Source organism: Perca fluviatilis, chromosome 5 (genome assembly GCF_010015445.1).
Source record: "Perca fluviatilis chromosome 5, GENO_Pfluv_1.0, whole genome shotgun sequence".
Taxonomy (NCBI): Eukaryota; Metazoa; Chordata; class Actinopteri; order Perciformes; family Percidae; genus Perca; species Perca fluviatilis.
In genome coordinates, this window is record NC_053116.1 from 23,299,691 (window position 1) to 23,320,047 (window position 20,357).

At 39.4% G+C, this 20,357-nt stretch overlaps 1 protein-coding gene across 4 annotated transcripts; it reads left to right on the top strand.

Moving 5' to 3' along the window:
* The first annotated feature begins 7,013 nt into the window (after nucleotides 1-7,013).
* On the top strand, nucleotides 7,014-19,994 carry eno1a (enolase 1a, (alpha)). Of its 4 annotated transcripts, none has more exons than XM_039800182.1 (12): nucleotides 7,014-7,036; nucleotides 12,103-12,197; nucleotides 14,239-14,334; nucleotides 14,805-14,863; nucleotides 15,297-15,366; nucleotides 16,239-16,372; nucleotides 16,518-16,740; nucleotides 17,961-18,158; nucleotides 18,667-18,868; nucleotides 18,974-19,082; nucleotides 19,234-19,292; nucleotides 19,482-19,994. In XM_039800182.1, the coding sequence occupies exons 2-12, from the start codon at nucleotides 12,113-12,115 to the stop codon at nucleotides 19,543-19,545; spliced, it is 1,299 nt and encodes a 432-aa protein (XP_039656116.1). In that variant the 5' UTR covers nucleotides 7,014-7,036; nucleotides 12,103-12,112; the 3' UTR covers nucleotides 19,546-19,994. The 4 variants fall into 4 exon arrangements, with proteins under 4 accessions (XP_039656116.1, XP_039656115.1, XP_039656113.1 ...); XM_039800181.1 differs by lacking the exons at nucleotides 7,014-7,036; nucleotides 14,805-14,863 and adding exons at nucleotides 9,183-9,339; nucleotides 14,493-14,551; XM_039800179.1 differs by lacking the exon at nucleotides 7,014-7,036 and adding an exon at nucleotides 9,183-9,339.
* Nucleotides 19,995-20,357: the final 363 nt, after the last annotated feature.

Consider the following 20,357-nt stretch of genomic DNA (forward strand, 5'->3'; position numbering starts at 1 on the left):
ACTGCGAGTAGAGGGAGGTGTTGAAACCTCAGCTAAAAACGCCCAGAGCTCTGCCCAGCAGCTCCAAAGTGACTGCACTGTCAAAAAGATTCCAGTTGAAATGTTATCTCTCAGTGTGAAACAACTGATCATTGTCTGCAGATTATTATACTCTTATATCAGAGTAAAACTACGGGTACTCAGGTAACTAACCCAAATAAATCATTTATTTTGTCTTTGAGGACAAAAGTTAGTTTCATATTTGACTTTAGAGTACCAAATATGTGTAGACAATGAGATAAAGACCAAATATCTTATATCTTGTTGCATCAGCATCCAACTCATCCCTCAGTAGGCTAACTAACAGATTTTAATATTTTCATTTTACTTGTGCTTTTTAAATAACTGTCACTTTCGTACAACCTTTTTGTTTGTCATTTGCATTTACAGGAAACCATGATACAAGCACATACATGCTGCTGTCATTTAGCTGGTTAAGCAAGGTGCAAGTCGTTCTTAGAAACCCCAGATGGCTTCTGCTGAACAAAAACATGAGAGCCAATGGTAGTAGGTCATAGCATATTGTACTGTGTACCACCTGTTCATGCACACTAGTCGCAACATGTCCAATGCCTCCACCTTACACATGCCAGAGCTGTTCAGCTCTGAGGTGTGTGAGTGTGCAGTTTGCTTCACAAGAACATGCAAATAAGTGAAAGCAAAAGCAGTTTGTTTGTCTTCAGAGGGATAATCTTGGTCAGAATTTTAAGAAATAGTTAAAAATTTGGGGAAATATGCTTATTCACTTTCTTGCCTGGAATTGAATGAGGAAATTGATACCACCTTCATATCTATCTATATGTCCATTAAATAGGCTATATGGCTTCAGCCAGCAGCCGGTTAGCTTAGGTTAGCATAAAGAGTAGAATGAACTCACTAATTAACACATCTGTAAAACAACAAAAGAGTTGCCGTTTTAAGGGACGTCTGAACTATTTCTTGGCCGAGATTGCCTTCCACTGTGAGGTTGTCGGGCAAACAATGGAGACTCCAGGAAGTCGCTGTGCTCTGCCAATAAAGTCATAAACAGCACATAACGCCTCATAACACTGCAACACGACCCCACGTAAAACGGATTAGACAATGGAATTAGGGTTAGGTTTGCACAGTTTAGGATTGGAATTTGCCCTGTGCACTAAAATTAAGTCCAAGGTAAAAATAAGTTTGGAATTATTTAGTCAAGGAGAGTCCTCATAAAACTAGTAGCCTAATGCAAACCTCTTGTGTGTGTGTGTGTGTGTGTGTGTGTGTGTGTGTTCTTGTTTAACTACATTCGTGGGGTCCAAAAACTGGGAATACAGTATACTTTTGGGGTCCGGACAGCTTTGTGGGGCCAAAATGCTGGACCCCATAACTTTAAAGGGCTGTTTGAGGGTTAAGACTTGGTTTTAGGATTAGGGTTAGAATTAGGTTATGGTTAGGGTGAGGGTAAGGGTTAAGGTTAGGCATTTAGTTGTGATGGTTAAGGTTAGGGTAAGGGGCTAGGGAATGCGTTATGTCAATGACGGGTCCCCACAAAGATAGTGCCACGCACTTCAGTGTGTGTGTGTGTGTGTGTGTGTGTGTGTGTGTGTGTGTGTGTGTGTGCGTGCATTGAGGTGATTGAGTTATAAAATGATCAAAGGACTCACCTTGATTTAAGACTCATTGTTGCACTCACATCCTTTCTCTCTGGACGGGAGTTACAGCCTTTCGGCGGCCTGCATTTCATTGATACCAGTTGTTTTTGTTTAGTTATCATAAAGGATGATACAAAAAAAACTATTTTAAACAAGCCCAGGTGGAGAAAACAGAACTGACTATGGTGGAAGTGACAGGAGAGCATTTTCAACTTAAACAAAAGTCTGATATCATTAAGAAGCCACAGGTTTGATGCCCCTTTGCACTCAACCTGCATACACCAGCACTTAGAAATGAACCGTAGCTTTCTTCTTCCTAAATCACTAGTTTTATCTTTGCCTCAAGGAGAATAATAGTTTTTAAGGTCTTAGGGGCTTAAATGACGTGGTTGTACCGGCTAAGAGCAAGCATAGTTATTTTAGCCCACTGTATGGTAAGCTTGACATATATGTTTTAGCTGCAGGTTGTAGGCCTATGTACTATGTCCTGTGCTGGTCTTGGTGAAGAGGAGACAAAACAATTTAAAAAAAAAAAAAAAAAAAAAAAGCTATATGCTGTCTGTAGAAAGTAAAAAAACAAAAGTGTGGGATAAAATTTACAACAGATGAGTGCTCAAACTCCATGGATACGACACCTCATCACAAGGATCCAGAATTTGACTTGTAAAGTCTCTTCTTGTATTTTTAGGAGTCAGATGGGAATTTATTACAATAAATGTCTCTTTTTTCCAATTTCTTCCAGTACGCTGTTGTGAATCTACTACTTAATAATCTAGTTTTGATGATGTGTGATGGTGATGCAGTTAACAGGCCAATTCAAACCATAGTACAACTCCCAGTGACTTGACTTTTTATCCAGCATGTACAGTGACTTCCATCAACCATGAGAAGAACAGTTTGATCTGAACACTGAGATGGGAGCAAATTTTGTCGGATGTGATGATTAAATTAGCGAGAATACTATTAAGAATAGATCAATATAACAGAAAATATCAAATAGACAATACATGTATATCACATAGATACAAAGAAAATATGTATGTGCTTATAAATGTTTATCTGCATCTATACATACATGCGGTAGCCACAGACACCACTATACAAACAAATGCATACAAACTAGGGGTCGACCGATCCCTAATACAAACACATATTGGTGATGGTGAAGAGATTAATTGTGCTTTATAATGTGTTTGTTTCTAACTGTAAACTGCTGGTGTCTCAAAGTAAGTGTTGGCTGTACTGCACATTATTAACAAATGCCTCAACACCAAACTTACCCACTTCCTGTAAATGTTTCATTGTGCCTCTGTTTTCTCCTCCACATTGTACATATAGTATCATTTAAACTATTATACAACCATTTTGTAATTCTCTGCTGCTTTGACACAATTTCCCTGTATTGATCCCATCTAAAGCTTATCTTATTTTATATTATCTTTCCTTGTCTTTTCATTCACTTAATCAGGAATTTAGGTTCATTTATTCACATGAAGGTGATAATGGGATTAAACATAAATGGATCAATGGTGCTGGAGTACCTGGTAATCCTTTAAATTACTTTTGTTTATGAATGTCAGTGTATTTTCTTTTTCTGCACCAAAAAGGTCCTCGAGTGAGAATATATTGTCATATTATTTCTGTAAGTGGTGATAATAACCATTTCCTGGAATGTCCAACTTTCCAACTTTATTATCCCGAAGGAAATTTGATCTGATGTTTGATCTGAAAAGCAGCAATTAATGATGTAAATGAAATAAATTAAGCTTTTCAATGGCCTTTGGCCTTGCTAGCCTGTTTTTACCAGCCAATGGAAGACTGCCATACCACGCCACCATGCAAAAGGCAAGACTCAATAAAACACTGATAAAACAAAGTCTTTAAAACATTGCACACATTGAATGACTTCATTTTTCTCAAAAAGAAAAGCCTCTGCTGGACTTTTTTACAAATGGCGTCGGTGTTGGGTTCAAAACATAATGTATTATCAATAATGGTTCCCAAGTATTTATATTGACAAACAATCTCAATATCCTTCTCCTGAACGACAGTATGTGTAATGCTGGGCTGGAGCCAGCGGAAATCGATAATCGTGTCTTTAGTCTTAGACACATTTATCGATAAATAAAACTCTTTGCACCAAGTAGTGTAGTCATCAACTACAAGACAGTGCCATCATTATTTAAAAGGCTTACAATGCCTGTATTGTCAGCAAATTTCACAAAAAACTATATAAATTGAAAAGCAATGGTGAAAGGACACAGCCCTGTGGGGAACCAGCACCAGTGGAAGAAAATAATTTAAAGGATAAGACCATTAACCCTGATGCACTGTGACCTGTCTGAAAAGAAATCCACAATCCAGCCAACAAGATTTAAGTTCACATTAAAATATGATAGTAGCTTCTCAGCAAGTACAGCTGGATAGTATTAAATGTGGAGAAGCCTAGCATGGGTTTTTGAGGCCTCCAGATGTTGAACAAAGAAATTTAACAGAGTAAGTGTTCATCAATACCTCTGCCTGCTCTATAGACAAACTGAAGTGGGTCCTGCCTCAGTATCTCCTGCTTAACCAGTTTCTCAAAGGGTTTCATCTCCAGTGAGGTGAGAGCTAACTGGTCTAAAATCATTCAATAAGGCTTCTTACATTTAGCCACATGGACAATGGTGGCAAGTTTCCATACTTTAGGAACTGTTTGAACCAGAAGAGACTGGTTGAAAATTACAGAATTTAAGCACACAGCTACTAATGTTATCTGGACCTGGGCTCTTGCTAACCTTAAGATAAGATAAGATAGACTTTATTAATCCCACACTGGGGAAATTCCTGTGCTACAGCAGCTCAAAAGAAGAACACTTTTTTACACACATCAGAAGAACACAAATACACATTAAGTAGACATAGGAGAGAAAATAGACATAAAGTATAAGAAATAGAAAAAATAGAATGAGTTATAATAATAATAGTAATAAAACAAACATATTTACACAACAAACACCCTTATATAAACAGTATGTAAACACAGATATACAGTGTCTTATATACTGTATAGTATACTTAGTCTGTTTGAAAAGCTTTGCAACCATAGAGACATCAATATTAAAAGCAGAGGTGTCCCTGACAAGTTCACACATTTTACTGGTTTTCTTGAGTTAAATCTCAAATAAAATCTATTTAAATCATTTGCCAGCTGCACATTTGAAGTGAAACCATTTAGACAGACATCCTTAGAGCTTGTACGTAGACCTGTCATCAATTTCACACCACTCCAGACAGATCTGAGGTCAGACTCATTGAATTTGGATTCAATATTAGCCCTGTATTTCTGTTTATGCCTTAGCCATTATAGCAGAAACTACTTTCCTAATTCCAGCATAACCAGTTTTATCACCCCTTTTTAAAAAAGCCTTCTTCTCCCAAAGCAGATTTTTCAATTCCTTAGTGATCCAAGGTGTGTTATTAGGATAGGAGAAAACCGTTTTTGATGGGATCACATTATCATCACAGACAGTTCATCAATACTGTTGGATGACAGACAGACCAATCCGTACAGTCAAAGACCCCTTGAAGGGCCAGAGAGCTATCACCTGGACTTCACGTGTCTGCGCCTTGTTCCTGTGCAGCACAGTCCTAAATGAAGGGAGCAGATGAACCACATTGTGGTTGGAGAATCCCAGAGGAGGACCCACATTAGTAGCAATTTTGACGTCTGGGGTGAATACACACCACTGTTAAGAATATTTGGGGGAATTCATTTGGTAAATAAAATCCGTCCAGACATGAACCTATCACACAAATCATGCAAACTCAGGTAAGTGGAAAAGTTGGGTTTCTTGTCAAGTGTATGTGTTAAAAAAAAAAATGTATCTGGTTATTCAGTGACTCAAGTTATTTTGCATACTGGTTGTTGTTTGAGACATCTGGATCAGGACATGCACACTGTAGAAAGAATTGATGGGTCTTAAGTTCTTATTTACTATTTTTAACCAGGGTCCACTGAGCATGAAGGCTCTTTCCAGGAACACCCTGCTCGCTCTGTTGCACACATCCACAAATGGAAGCTGCCCAGCGCAACCTCTGAGCCACTAAAAAAGCTCCACTGGAGTCAGGGCAGCTCAGGGCAGCTCAGCAGTGGCAATGACAACTTTACAAGGACATACTTTCTCTGAAGAACGGGATATTACTGTCGTTATCATCATAGCAATGGCAATGTATGCATGTCATATTTTCAGACAATGTCACAGTAGGTGTAGATTCCTGAACTGGGGTTTTGTTGGAGCCAGAGGGCATATGGAGGAGTTCATATTTAGCCAATTCCTAAAAAATATGCAGCTTTGGCTTTGGCTTGGCCTCCACCCCTCCACCTTGGCTGCCTGACATCATGGGGCTGGTGCTTTGGTTATTGGAAAATATTTCACATTGACTGACAGCAACATGCTACAGATCACCAACTCTTTCACATCATGGTGCAGCTTTCTAATGTTGACCAACAAATTAGCAGAGTGGCAGTGCTGATGCCTCCAACCATTTCACAGGTGGCCAGAAAACAGCCAGGGCCAGAAACAGCCTATCACACAGGTGGTAGAAACTCCAGATACCGCAGGAGACAGGCTGGAGGCAAATTCAGAAAATGTCACTTTCTAATAAAAGTTAGTAAGTATTTACTAAATTGGTCTAATGGGTCTACCTTCCCTTTTTTGCATTTTGCCAGACTGCAAACATGGGAAAAGAAACAAAAAATGTGCTTACATCTTATTAATGTTTTAGTTTCAGATTCCTGGTGTTGTACATGCTGGCTTATTGTTATTATTGTCATGGCTTACTGGGACACGTATACAACACATCGTTACTTTTATTAGTAGGCTAACACGTGTGCTTTTTATACTATGACATGTCAAAAAGCCTGCTGTGAAAAAGAAGAAAAAAGTATTTTTACTTTCAATTAATGTCAGAAAAGTTATGCTTACTTTTCTTTTAAGTGTTAAACTATTTGCCTGAAGTAAATGCAAACTATTTCTGCCTCTCATGTGATAATAATGAGAGCTAACTGACCTCGTGAAAAGCACAGAATGCCGCTGAGGGCAGAGCGCATGTGGAGGAGATGCCGGGCCTGACTAGAGATAATTAGACAGTATCTCCTTTGTAATACACTCCCTGATTGTTATAAAAAAGACACTGCTGTGAACAGTCAGTCATTTTTTTCTGTACTTACTGGGTGCTGTAAAATTGACTTTGCTTGCACAAGTGAAAACGAACTAAAAGAGAACTCCAGTGATATTTGTCCATTTTTTTAAGATTTTTTTTTGGGCTTTTCTGCCTTTAATGGACAGGACAGCCAGGTGAGAAAGGGGGAGAAGACATGCAGGAAATCGTCACAGGTCAGTCTCGAACCCCTTTACCTCTGCGTCGAGGTATAAACCTCTATGTGCGCCTGCTCTACCAACTGAGCCAAACTAGCCATGTTTTTGTCCAATCTTTGATAAATAATTATCCTAACAACTAATTGTTGTATTGATTACGTGATCACCAATTCAGTCTACAAAATACAAAAATATATATGCTCATCACAAGTTACCAGAGCTTAAAGTGATATTCTAGGAAAAAAGGAAGTACATTTACTGAAGCACTGTAGGCCTGTCTAAGAACAGTTTATAACTTACTATCCATTTTATGCTATACTACTTTTTTTTTTACTGCACTGCACTGTAGGCCTGTCTAAGAACAGTTTATAACTTACTATTTTATGCTATACTAATTTTTTTTACTGCACTACATTTATATGACAACTGAAATAATGACTATGCAGATTAAACTTTTACATTCAAAACATATGATCAATTTAAAAAATATAATGCATTCTTATAGATTAAACAACAGTATATGAAGTAGTAGTCAAATTTGTTCAACCAACTGTAACATCAAAATACTGCTCACATATTAATCCATCCATAATGATCCAGTAGTACAATAATATAACACTTACCTTCTGCATAATGAGTGCTTTTACTTCAGTACATGTTGATGCTAATACCTCTACTTTTATTAAGTAAGATTTTGAATGCAGAACGTTTACTTGTAAATTAGAATTTTTTTAGTGTGGTATTGCTACTTTTTAATTAAATAAATGTTTTGAATATTTTTCCACTACAGTCCTTAAATCATATAGTCACAAATCTCAGCCCAGAGTAGACTACATGAAGTTTATTTTTGATATTTCCCCATTGCTGCCAATATAACTGCTATAATACACCAGCTCATTCAGAAAATACATTAAAATTAAAAGAAAATACATTTTATTTGAAAAAAAAAATGGAAGAAATGGGTACTGGATAAAAAATACTGAGTCAATATATTCCTCAATCCTTATATTTATAAGGAACTCATTTCAAACTTGCACGTCTGCTGCAGGAGACATTTTAATGAGAGCATATGGGCAGCAGATGGCGCAGTTGGATTTAACACTGACAGAAGAGTCAAGGTCACTGCAGCAGGCTGTCATCGTCACACTGTAGCTCCAGCAGCTCTGATCTGTCATGGATGCTGCTCGCTCCCACTGCACTGCGCAGCTGCATGAAACCATGTCCTGTACTGATGAGACAGATGTGTAGGGGGGAAACCCACTATTCAGTCATGTTTTGATTCATTACGTCAATGTCCACATGCATTAACGGTGCAGTCACCCTTTAAAATACTTAATTGTGCAAATGCAAGTAGCTTATACTCTGAAGGATAAACACGTTTTAAAACACATATAATAAAAAGCAGAAACATCTTAAATGGGTTTATTCTGGGATCATAGTGTATTTTAACTCAAGGTTCCCATTAATCACTGATGTGGTTTGCAGATCAAAAACGCCTAGCCTATACTTAGGCCCAAACTGGGATGCATTTGGTTGAAAAGTGAAAGTTTTAGATGTTATGAATGGAATGGAGCCCTAAGTTATACATAGGGCTCCATTCATGTTTCAGCAGCATTTAGAGAGAGACTATTTTGTGACACAGGTCATGTTAAAGGTAGGCCTAGTATAGGCTACAGTTGTTAAAATGCTGTTGAAACTAAGGTTCATTTTTCAACCAGTTCTTTTTACTCTAATGTCTAGACCTATTCTGACTTGCAAATCACCACATTAACGCTTTCTTGGTGTTTGACATTTTAAGAAACCACACACACAATTTTTTTATATTCGTGATGGGAAAAGAAAAGTCATTGCCAAAAAACGTGACCGCAACTGACATGTGACCAACAAGTAACCACTGCGTCGGAGATCCCTGCCTGCTTCTCTGCACGTACTCAAAATGCGTCATCTTTCCGCATACTGCCTCTTTCATCCTCACACGAAAAAAAATTCCATTTTCCATAATTCACCTAAAATCAAACATTCTTGCTTTCTGTATGTTTATATGTTGTTGTTTTTTATCAAAAGTGATGCTTTTGCAAAGATTTAAAACATCCGCATCCTCTTCGTCCTCATTTTGGGATGTGATGTGATGGTGGACGTGCATCCTTCCTCGCACTAGTCTGCCTCGTGAGCCAGTCCCAGCCAATGGCGTTGCTCCGTTGCCCGTTCCTTCCTGATTCCGTCCACTTATCATTGAGCCCGAAACGTCACGAGCGCCTTCTCCGCTTGCCCGCACGAGAGAGAGACAGCACTGCCCTTGCACACAGTTAGGCCCGGAAAAGGTAACTTTGATATCGTTATTTCTGCTTTTTATTTTGTATAGGACAACATCTATTAAGATTTAAAGAGCCTATTCTAAGACCGTGTGTGCTAATATAAACTAGGCTACTTTTCTTGATTAATAAATGTCTAGGCCTACATGATGTTCCTCTTACACGACGGTAACCTCAAAGTATTGTCATTGTGTTAGCGGATACTTTGTTATTTATTATCGTTGATTATATACGCCTGCTTATTTATCAGTAGTTGGTTTTATGGCTTATAGTTTGTAGCCCACCGTCTATTTTTAAATCAGGCCGTCAGCTGGCGAGATGTCACTCCATTTAGAGCTGCAGGGTGTGTGGGGAAAAAGAGCGTCAAGTTGCAAGTCCAACTTCCAGCAGTCTCCTTCCTTAAGAACCGCTATCATAATTAACGTTATTTGTGTATTTCTTTTTGTCCAAAGCTATAAAGGACCGTAAAGTCCTTTTTTTCTGTAAAGACTGGCTACACATGCTGGCTCATGCTCAGGCAGTGAGCTAACTCAACAGTTTCTTGCAGCAGACGTGGGGGTGTGTCCACAGGTTGTAGGAAAATTACTCTACGTTGTAAAATTACACTCCGTGTGTCTCTTTGTGATGGTTAGTCATTTCTCTACTTTGCAGACGCAGATTATACTTTTATCAAGTCACTCAGTTAGGTAGATTGTAAGCGTATTACTGCAGTTTTAAAGGTAGTTTTTAATAAATGAATTAAACAGATTGTTAACACACAGATATGGCTTTCTGGCAAATCCTAATGTAGCTTAATTGAGGATCAAGCCAAACTAGCATGCGTACACATATATCAGGTATCAATCCTCAATTATTTATTTATCTGTGGGTGCCATTTTGTACTGGCAGCTTACCTCCTTGCTCTTCACATACTCTGCATTAATCTGGCAGTGAAAAAAAGGAATGGAAATTGACTGTATGTGCATGTGAGACATCCATGACAGAAACATAGTGTATGTATTATATGTTAGGGCTGCCACTAACCATTATTTTCATTACTGATAAATCTGTCCGATTACTCTCTTGATTTATCAATCAATAAAATGGCAGAAAATAATTTCTTCAAATAGCTTTTTCTACAACAAGCTTAACCCAAAGATATTTAGTTTGACCTCAAAAGATAAGTAATTGCATGAGGATATGGATCCTCACAATTGCTGGAAGTTGGGGCATTTTTGCTTGAAAAATTACTTAAATGATTAATGGATTGTAGTTGTCGGTTAATGGGTTCATATATTGATCTAATGTTGTTTCTGTTACCAATTCAGTAGGGGTGGTGAATTTTAGTATGGAGGTTATCAGCTGAAACTTCTGAGATTCGGTTACCATTCTGTACCTTTTTGCATACCTTACTTTGTAAAATATTAGCATGTTTTTCTATACATTCCTCATTTTAACAAAAGAAGCCAAAATTCTAAAAACAACACAACTTTACAAGAACTTTGCCTAGATAAAACAGCCTAAACTAATAATGTTATTTAAATCATGGACTATTGGTCAATAGTAATAGTATTGAGGTCCAATACCCAACCCCTGTCAACTGTAAAATATTTCCATTTAGCTGAAGAGGAGGGTCTGTGTGTGTCTGTTTAGGTGATTTTGCCTCTTTGCTGTTGCCAGTGGCAAGTTTCCACATAGACTTTTAAGGACAGAGGATTTTCCATTGATTCTGCTGTACTCTAGTTTAACTATGGAGGCTGTACTCAGAGTTCACTCATGCATTCTGAGTGGGTAGATGAGCAAGTAAGTGCATGGATACAGGGCAAGTTAGATAAAACAAATGAAAATCAATCAGGAGTCCATGGCCAGACTGTCTGCATAAAACCTTTTCTGACCTCCAGTACTGGAATTTTGAGAGATAACGAAGGCTCACTGAGATTACACCACTACTCAGGACTTTAACCCATATCAGTACAGTACAACTTGGACAAAAAGAAGCCAAACATGTATTGTGCCAAATCATTCACCTACTGTTGCGGATAGTAACCTTTCACTACTGTTATCAAGAGTTCTCTGTTTCTCAACTCAGTTTTGCAAGCATTTTGCAATATTGCTTTGTAATCTGTTATATTAGGAAAACCGAATGGACTTGCAGACAGGGGCGGTTCTATGGAGGAGGGGCAAGGGTTGCCAGTGCCTCCGTAATATTAAGCCTTGACATTCCAAAATATTTTCATACAATTTAACCCAACCTTTATCCCCAAAGAGGGGATATTATTCATATGCAGTGATACATAAAATTTAGATTAGGACTGAATGAGTAGTCTTGTGTTTATTGTTATGTGTATTGTTAAGTCTATTGTAGAACCAAATCTATGGAGGATTGGTGGTACGTAACACCCCTAAAATCACGCATGTGGCCCCAGCCTGGCCCCTCCTTTTTAAAAAGGTCTAGAACCGCCCCTGCTTGCAGATATAGCTTCATAAGCCACGCCCTTTTGTGGTTATATATCTCTTATCCTGGCCAGCCTACATCAGTCGGTTCCGGAGGTGTGCACGGCTCATATATGTTGAATTAGAGAATCCATTAGACGGTTAATTCCTCTATCTCCAAACTCAAGCTATAAATTAGATTACATTTTGTCCAGCGTGTGTCATTGTGCATTTAATATATTGCCAATTCACTGTTTTGACTTGAAGCTTAAATTCAGTAAGTTACCGTACAGCCGTGTGTCTGCTTGGCCTGTGGAGCAGCACTATACTGATGTCTCTTCCCTGTCGTTTTATCCACAGATCCAGAACCATGTCCATCCTGAAGATTCACGCTCGTGAGATTTTTGACTCTCGTGGCAACCCCACTGTGGAGGTTGATCTGTACACCAAGAAAGGTACTGTACAATTAATATATGTTTTCATCTACTTTGAGTTTAGAAATGGTGGTCAAGGGTGGCACAACTAGATGGCTGTTACAAATCAAATTTTAGTGCATGTTCAACCTCTACACATAGTTTAACAGGTAATTTGAACGTATTTATAACTTGAAGTGTAATGCTGCATCATATTGGAAGCAAAGTTTTATACTCTTTTCGTGTTTTGCCCAATTACCTAGCTAGTGAAAACCAGTTCAATTGTGGATTAGAATGGCCAAGCTAGTGTGTTGCCCTACACTGTATAGTGGATCCAGAGTGGATCAGATCAGATGGTGGATGTGTGAAAATAGCTCCTGTAATATCACACTGTTTCTACAGCACTGTTACTGTAATGGTTCCTGTTTGGGAGAAAGATAGCTCATACAGTAGGTACCTCTGAGTTGAGTTGAATCCTTGATATTGCATGCAAGGTAGATATGTGGTGTAAATTATATCTACAGTATCCCCTCACCTAATTGTATGCTAGATCACATAATGAAGCTGCTGAGCATAAAACCTCCAAACTCCGCAATGTTTGACACGTCTGGCTACAGTTGAAATCATTTTATCCAATTAACTAATAGCCTGACTTTGATTTGAAGTTTTTATTGGCGAGCTGTTCTGTTCTGAGCACTAAAACAAAAGATCGGCTCAACCCAATGAAATGTCCTGAGAATGTTAATGAAGCAACCTCAATGACCATTGACATGGAATTGAGTGGAACAGGCTACACTGTCTTGACTACATTGGCTGGAAATTGGCTGCTCTATTCTGCAGCCCTGTCATCTTTTCATTAAGTTGGGATGTTTGCTAAGTGCTCCAGTTTACTGTAAATAGCACCTTTTTATTCCTTTTTTTTTATTTATTTTTTTTGACAAGATTCCCTTTTAAGTCCGCCAGGCCTATTTTGGCATCATTAACGGCACAGATCAAAGCGAGTGTGCTGCACCCAGAGCAAATCTGTGTTTTGCTGTGTTATGTAACCAGCTTGCCTCTTGGTCACAGTCATACAAGAAAATCTCCTATGCTTGTTGATAAAACGATATCATTTCAGTAGCTCAGGTAATCTGGACATTTACAGTCACTGTTCCTGTTTTATGCTCTAGTTTTGTATTTGGGCCATGGTTTTTATCCAGATAAAATGTTATTATGATGTGATAGTACGCCAGTTCAGTTTATAGCCTGATGGACTGTTGCCAGCTCCGCCAGCTGCAGCAAGGTGATGTCTTGATGCAGATGATTTGCTAAGCCTGAACCCAGGGGCTAAGCCCTAAATCCCCTCAGACACACACCATCTCTGCCGGTCCACTGAGCAAACTAAATGGATTTTTGCTCATCCCAAATTTCTCCTCACTTGGTTGAATCTAAAATGGCCATCCTCTTATGTATGGGTGTGGCTTGGCATCCTTCCACCGATGCACTGCACATGCTCCGTTGGCAGCCTGTCTCCCACTGTTGCATCACAGAAGTGTCTGCAGACATTTTTCGGGCTTGTGAGCGCAGGCATTGGCCCATACCGATCATTTCAAAATGGCATTAGTCAGCCCAAATTGGTCCATCACTAGTCAATACGGACAAGCGCGACAAGCTTTTAATATGTCACCCACCAGAGGGATATTTAATTGGTCCAGTGCAGTTCTGTGCATTTTGGTAGTTGTAGGTTTCTACCTTCTTTTTTTTTTAGCGAGAGGGAATATCACAGCTTCTTTACTGTTTTCTCGGGATGTGTGCGCCATTCTAATGCATCGACACCCCGTTGGATTAAAAGAAAAGACCCTCTTTCCAGCAGTAAAATTCTTCTTTAATACCTTGTCAAACATGTTTATGTCCGCAGAGTCTGTGTTGTATAAGTATCGCAGAGTAATCACATAGTTTACGGTTATGGTTTTCACAGTAACGGGTGATATGGAAAATTACATTTCAACATGAATCAAACTGCAATGAGTCCTTTGCTGGCTTGTTGGACATGACACAGCACTTTAGGAAATGACTGTTGCAAAATGTCCTCTGTGTCTCCAAGGTCTTTTCAGAGCTGCAGTGCCTAGCGGTGCCTCCACAGGCATCTATGAGGCTCTGGAGCTCCGTGACAATGACAAAACCCGCTATATGGGCAAAGGTAAGCCGTCTTCACTGATTCCCACTCTAAACTTTCTGCTCACGTCTATTCTGTAGCTATCTTTCATGTCATTTCAAAACTACTATACATTCTGTTGTCTGTCCTTGATTCTTCCTTCTTTATTTCCATTTACTTTCCATCTTTCTTCCTCCTGTTAGGAGTCAAAAGAGCAGTTAAATATGTAAATGAATTCTTGGCCCCTGCATTGTGTAACCAGGTAAATAAAGAGTGAAATAACAGGATGACTTTCTTACATGTCGGTGCACACAGCAGCATGAAGAATGGCTTTGCCTTTGGAAACTAACCTTGACGGGCACTAACAGATGTTCACAGATTTAAAGAGAAAAAAATACTGAGCACAATCATAGAAGGCTTAATAATATTTTACTTTACTCTGTGGTCATCTGTCCCGCCTGCTCTGCATGGTCTTCTCCTGTCTGAGTCAGTTATGGTCTGCTTGTCCTTTGCAGGTGTCTCAAAAGCTGTAGAGAATATCAATAAAACAATTGCACCTGCACTGGTTAGCAAGGTAGGACCATTTATTGTTTGACTAATATTACTGTGTGCTAGTGTCACGAGCCCAAACCAAGCCTTGATCAGTTTCTTGAATTCATTATTTATGTATGTTGAAAATACAACAGGAAAAACATCTAACGTTGGCAGCAGTACTGACAATCGCCAAGTGACTAACTGTATGATTTTTAAAACCAAGACATTGCATAAAACTGTTGTTTGTTGTTCCTATTTAACAATGACCTCATTGTTTATTTATTAAAAAAAATGACATCTTAAGTATCTATAAACCGTTGCATTAGCAGAGCTTCAGTGATATAATTCTCAGATGCTGTGATTATTTTAACCTTATCTGAGTGTGTTTTTCTGAACTAACTTGCCAGAATTAAACCTAGTTATTAATCTTTTGTTTCCAAACGTACAATATAACTTTGTTTTGTCTAATCCAGGATGTGAGCGTTATTGAGCAGGGCAAGATCGACCAGTTGATGCTGGACATGGATGGCACAGAAAACAAGTGTAAGATGCTACTTTATGCACTATAACTGGCCTGACAAGATCAGTGCACTTTTGTGAGATATCATTAATATTATACTATCAATATAATACAATCTATTTACTTTCAGGAAGGGTTTGGGAATAAAACTATTTATATATAAATCACATTTATAGTACAGTCTTTTTTTTCTTTTCTTTTTTCAGAGATTTAGCCATACATTTATTAATATCTCTGGGTATATTAGGCTATAGGGAGCAATGTTGCAAGTACAATGAGCAGAACTGTTTTATGACAATAAGATTTCTGCATCAATGTGATCTTATCTTGATTAGTCATATGAGATTTCATTTGAAGGATTAACCAAACAAAAAATCCCTTCCTGGTTATAATATCCATAAACAGTTTCTCCCCAGAAAATGTTTTACGTCTTGATATATGTTGATATTGTGATATACAATTACATATACCGTGATAAATAAGTGTGAAATGTATACACTTTATAGTACACCGTATTATTATTTTTTTATTTTAAAGTAACATCCCTGTACAGTTCTTTCTGCTAATAAGTGCAGTACTTAACAATTTATAGATGCGAAACAGAAACTTGCCAGAAATCTCCACTCACTGCTGAACTACAGAGTGTCTATTATGTAGTGAATGTGTGAACAAAGGAGTGATTTTGGACACAGACATTTTTAAAATACCACAGAAACATTAATAGGCACTCATACATTGTTTATGTAACAGAAAAGTCAGTTCTCATTATTTCAAGGTCATGCATTATTGATTTTTGCTCAAAGAATATAGATATCAGAAGACATTAGTGTTTCATAAATGCAGTCTACACACAATATTCACAATATATTGAAATATTTGTCTACCCTACCCTCAGCTAAGTTTGGTGCAAATGCCATCCTGGGCGTCTCCCTGGCTGTGTGCAAGGCTGGTGCAGCAGAGAAGGGTGTTCCCCTCTACCGCCACATCGCTGACCTGGCTGGCAACCCTGAAGTCATCCTTCCTGTCCCTGTGAGCATGACCGTGAACTTACCTAACGGCCTCTTATTAGCATTAAGGCCTAACTGACATGACCGCTAATGTTTGATCCAAAGAATCATAAATTCAGTTGTGATTCCATTAGGCTAAAAGCCGATCCTCTTGGCTTCCTTTTCAGGCTTTCAACGTCATCAACGGCGGCTCCCATGCAGGCAACAAGCTGGCCATGCAGGAGTTCATGATCCTGCCTGTAGGAGCCAGCACCTTTAAGGAGGCCATGCGTATTGGTGCTGAGGTCTATCACAACCTGAAGAATGTCATCAAGGAGAAATATGGCAAGGACGCCACTAATGTAGGAGACGAGGGAGGCTTTGCCCCCAACATCCTGGAGAACAAGGAAGGTGAGAGAAAAAAATCATTAAATCAGAGCCATAACCACTGTTTAACAATCCTTTGCAAGACAACAGAGTTGAGATCCAGCTGAATATATTACTTGTTATTTTAGGACACTGTTGTAGGGTTGTTTTCATTTGTCAGGAATAGGGTTGGGTACCGGAATCGGTACTTTTTGGGGTACCGACCGAATTATGTCTGTACTACAGAGGACCGATTCACGTTAAATCAAGCAAATGCCAAATTTTGGTACCTGAGAGCGGGTAAGGGCAAGCTTATCTGTCCTCTCTGCATGTTTACCGAGAGCGGGACACACACACGCAGAGCTGCGGTGCAGACGGCGTGAAACTATGTCGACTCTGCAGTTTGTTAAAGTCACAGTGAGTCACGAAAATGCTGGTTAAAGTGATGGTTCGGACTAATTTCACCCTAGGGTCCTTTGCACCATGACCTCAAGCTAAACACCCCCCCAGAAGCTTTTTTCAGCTGGGTCTAACATTGGACGAGTTAGCGTGATCAGCTAAATAGCTTAGCGCAGGGGCGAATGGATCCAGGCTTGTATCTCGTAAATGACCCCATTAATAATGCCCGAAATGATACCAAACTTCTAGACTAGTACATATAGGTTATTTACTCATAAAACGATGGATTGGAAAGTTTGTAAGTACACCAGAAGTTTATGTAAATAACACTTCTGCTCTCTGCTGCTGTTGCTGTTACTACCGGGCAGTAAGAGTGCTTATGGACGTCTACAAATTACTACACCGAAAAGAGATACAACAAAAATATTTATTAATTTAATGATTAAATAAGGTAATGTCTCCAAACTTACCTCAATTATAACTTGTCTCCTGCTAGTTATACTATAGCACTTAAAAAAAATATTTACTGGTACTGGAAAAATTTTTAACAGTACCCAAGTCAGGAAAGGGTTGATCATAGAAAGTTGTTGCTGTGTGATTAGTCTTGAAAAGCATTACATTCTTAGACCTCCCAAGGAAGTGAAGTTATCATGTCACCCTTTGGCCAACATATGGTTTCTAAATTAGGGCCTAAACTCGGTAACGTATGCACTGACGGCAGCCTCTGACTCCAGTGTCAGTTCAAGGTGCTGATATGGCAAATGCCCCAGTGGAGCGGAGTCTTAGGAGGTGACTCATTTGTGACAAGTGAATGTTGGGATTTTATTAGCTAAAATCGTAGGGGTTTTTTGTTTGTTTTTTCTCAGCTCTGGAGCTGCTGAAGAATGCCATCGCAAAGGCCGGCTACACTGATAAGATTGTTATTGGCATGGATGTGGCTGCTTCGGAGTTCTACAAGGGTGGCAAGTACGACCTGGACTTCAAGTCTCCTGACGACCCCAGCCGCTACATCTCCCCTGACCAGCTGGCTGACCTCTACAGAAGCTTTGTCAAAGATTACCCCGGTGGGTTTTTAACCCATACCCCTCTTCTTAACAGCCCTAAAACTCTTACTGCTTACTGATTTTCAAAGCTGCTACATTTCAAAGATATTATAGAGAGCAATTTAATTTAACAAGATAAAGACGATAAATGACAGACAAATAATACATGTGAGGACATGTACAAACAACATGTGGGCCTATGCAGACATACAATAGAGTATAAATAGAACCGTATGTGCCTATGCTGTCTGTGTCTGCAAATGTAATGTTTTGGTTCACTCACGGCTCTCATAAGCTTTGGTTGGGGCCGCAGTAGGCAGCTGTTTTCAGCAAAAAAGCAACAAAAAAATAAAAAATAAAACCTGGTGGACATAGTGGAGCATTTAGCAGCTTGATTCTGCTGCCACCAAGTGGTCATTGCAGGTTTAAGGATTCTGTACATAACTATCAGTGGCTTTTTAATCAGAGCTGACGTTTTGGATTTATGAATGGCTGAAACACTGCTCTCACCTTCTTCCCATTCTAACAGTGGTGTCCATTGAGGACCCCTTTGACCAGGATGACTGGGAGGCGTGGACCAAATTCACAGCCAGCACCAGCATCCAGGTGGTGGGCGATGACCTCACAGTCACCAACCCCAAACGCATCGCCAAGGGTGTGGCTGAAAAGTCCTGCAACTGCCTGCTGCTTAAAGTCAACCAGATCGGCTCCGTCACAGAGTCCCTGCAGGCGTGAGTGTCGACAACAGAGCAGTGTGATTACACTTGTTGCCGAAAACCAAGATAGTAACTACAGTATAAGCTGGCTAACATGGCCTATATGTGTCTTTCTTTTAGCTGCAAGATGGCTCAGAGCAACGGCTGGGGAGTGATGGTCAGCCATCGCTCTGGAGAGACAGAGGACACCTTCATCGCTGACCTGGTGGTCGGTCTCTGCACCGGACAGGTAAAACCTTAACAGACAAGTCATTTTACATTGGTTTCATTAGCATGGCATCACTAATGAGATCTGAGATCTAGCTGACTATTCAAACTGTACCATAGGTGTAGCTTTTACTTTACAGATTGGGTCTTATGTCATTTCATTTCTTTCCCAGATCAAGACAGGTGCACCTTGCCGATCTGAGCGCTTGGCCAAGTACAACCAGCTGCTCAGGTGAGTCGCGTCCAAAAATGTATGCGTATTTCTGACTGCTAAATTAAAGCTTGGTCACATTTTTACAGTTAACACTGAACTTTATCAGCAGTATGAGTTGTGTGTTCATCGCTCTTTAGAGGCACAATATTGCAGATTTTCTCAGGCTATTGATCCATCAATTTTAATCATTTCATCACTCTCTCCCAGGATTGAAGAGGAGCTCGGCGACAAGGCCCGTTTCGCCGGCCAGAACTTCAGGCACCCCATCTGAGCTGGTCCACCTCCTTGGGCCTCTGTGTGTTCACTGCTCATAAATGATCTCTACACATATATTATATGCCACACTAGGTTGCCTTCCCTGTCCGGAGAAAGAGATGGAGAGATTACTGCTGAAATCCAAGGTCCAAGTCTGTGGTCTGTGGGGTGGAGAAGCCACAGTACGTCCTAGTACAACCACAGCTCAGCTCATCCTCAAACTATGCTTAAGCTCCTGAATAGTGTTGGTCCCTATCTTTTGTCCGTGTAACTGTGTGAGAGTTTTGTTTAGCTTCTTGTGAGTTTTAGCGAGTTTTGGTCCTTTACGGAGTATTTGAGCTACTGTAACTGTAGTACGGCTCTGCCTCAAGCAGTAGGGACAGTACTGTATGTGCAATGTGTCGCATTTGACAAGGTCTTGTGTTGCTGTAAGTGTTGGCAAAAATAAACATAGTTTGAAACATTTTGGTGATTTTTCATTTTTCTTTTTTTCTTTTATCCGTATGTTCAGGTGCTGACAGAAATCGTGGGATTACTTTAGAGCTTCAATTATTGTGTTCTACTTTTAGTCTCACAATGTAACAATTCCAATATTAATTGAAAGATAATAATGATGATTATTAAGTTTATGACAAGGTTGTGATCACAAATCCTTTAGGAGTCATAGTTTACTTGCAGAGAAAAGGAGAGTATCTGCAGTAAAGGGCCGCTCTCTTAGTAACTGCTCCTGTCTGTGTGAAGTGTGTGATGTAATCTGAGTGCCACCGAGAGGCAGAAACATGAGCTCAGTGCTCGGGGAAGCCATTTCTGTCCCCCTGGGTAAAAGAA

Coding starts and splice junctions, on each gene's coding strand:
- eno1a (XM_039800182.1), top strand. CDS start 12,113: ATGTCCATCCTGAAGATTCACGCTCGTGAGATTTTTGACTCTCGTGGC. Junction 14,335..14,804: donor AACCCGCTATATGGGCAAAG/GTAAGCCGTCTT, acceptor TGTCCTTTGCAG/GTGTCTCAAAAGCTGTAGAG. Junction 15,367..16,238: donor GGATGGCACAGAAAACAAGT/GTAAGATGCTAC, acceptor CCCTACCCTCAG/CTAAGTTTGGTGCAAATGCC.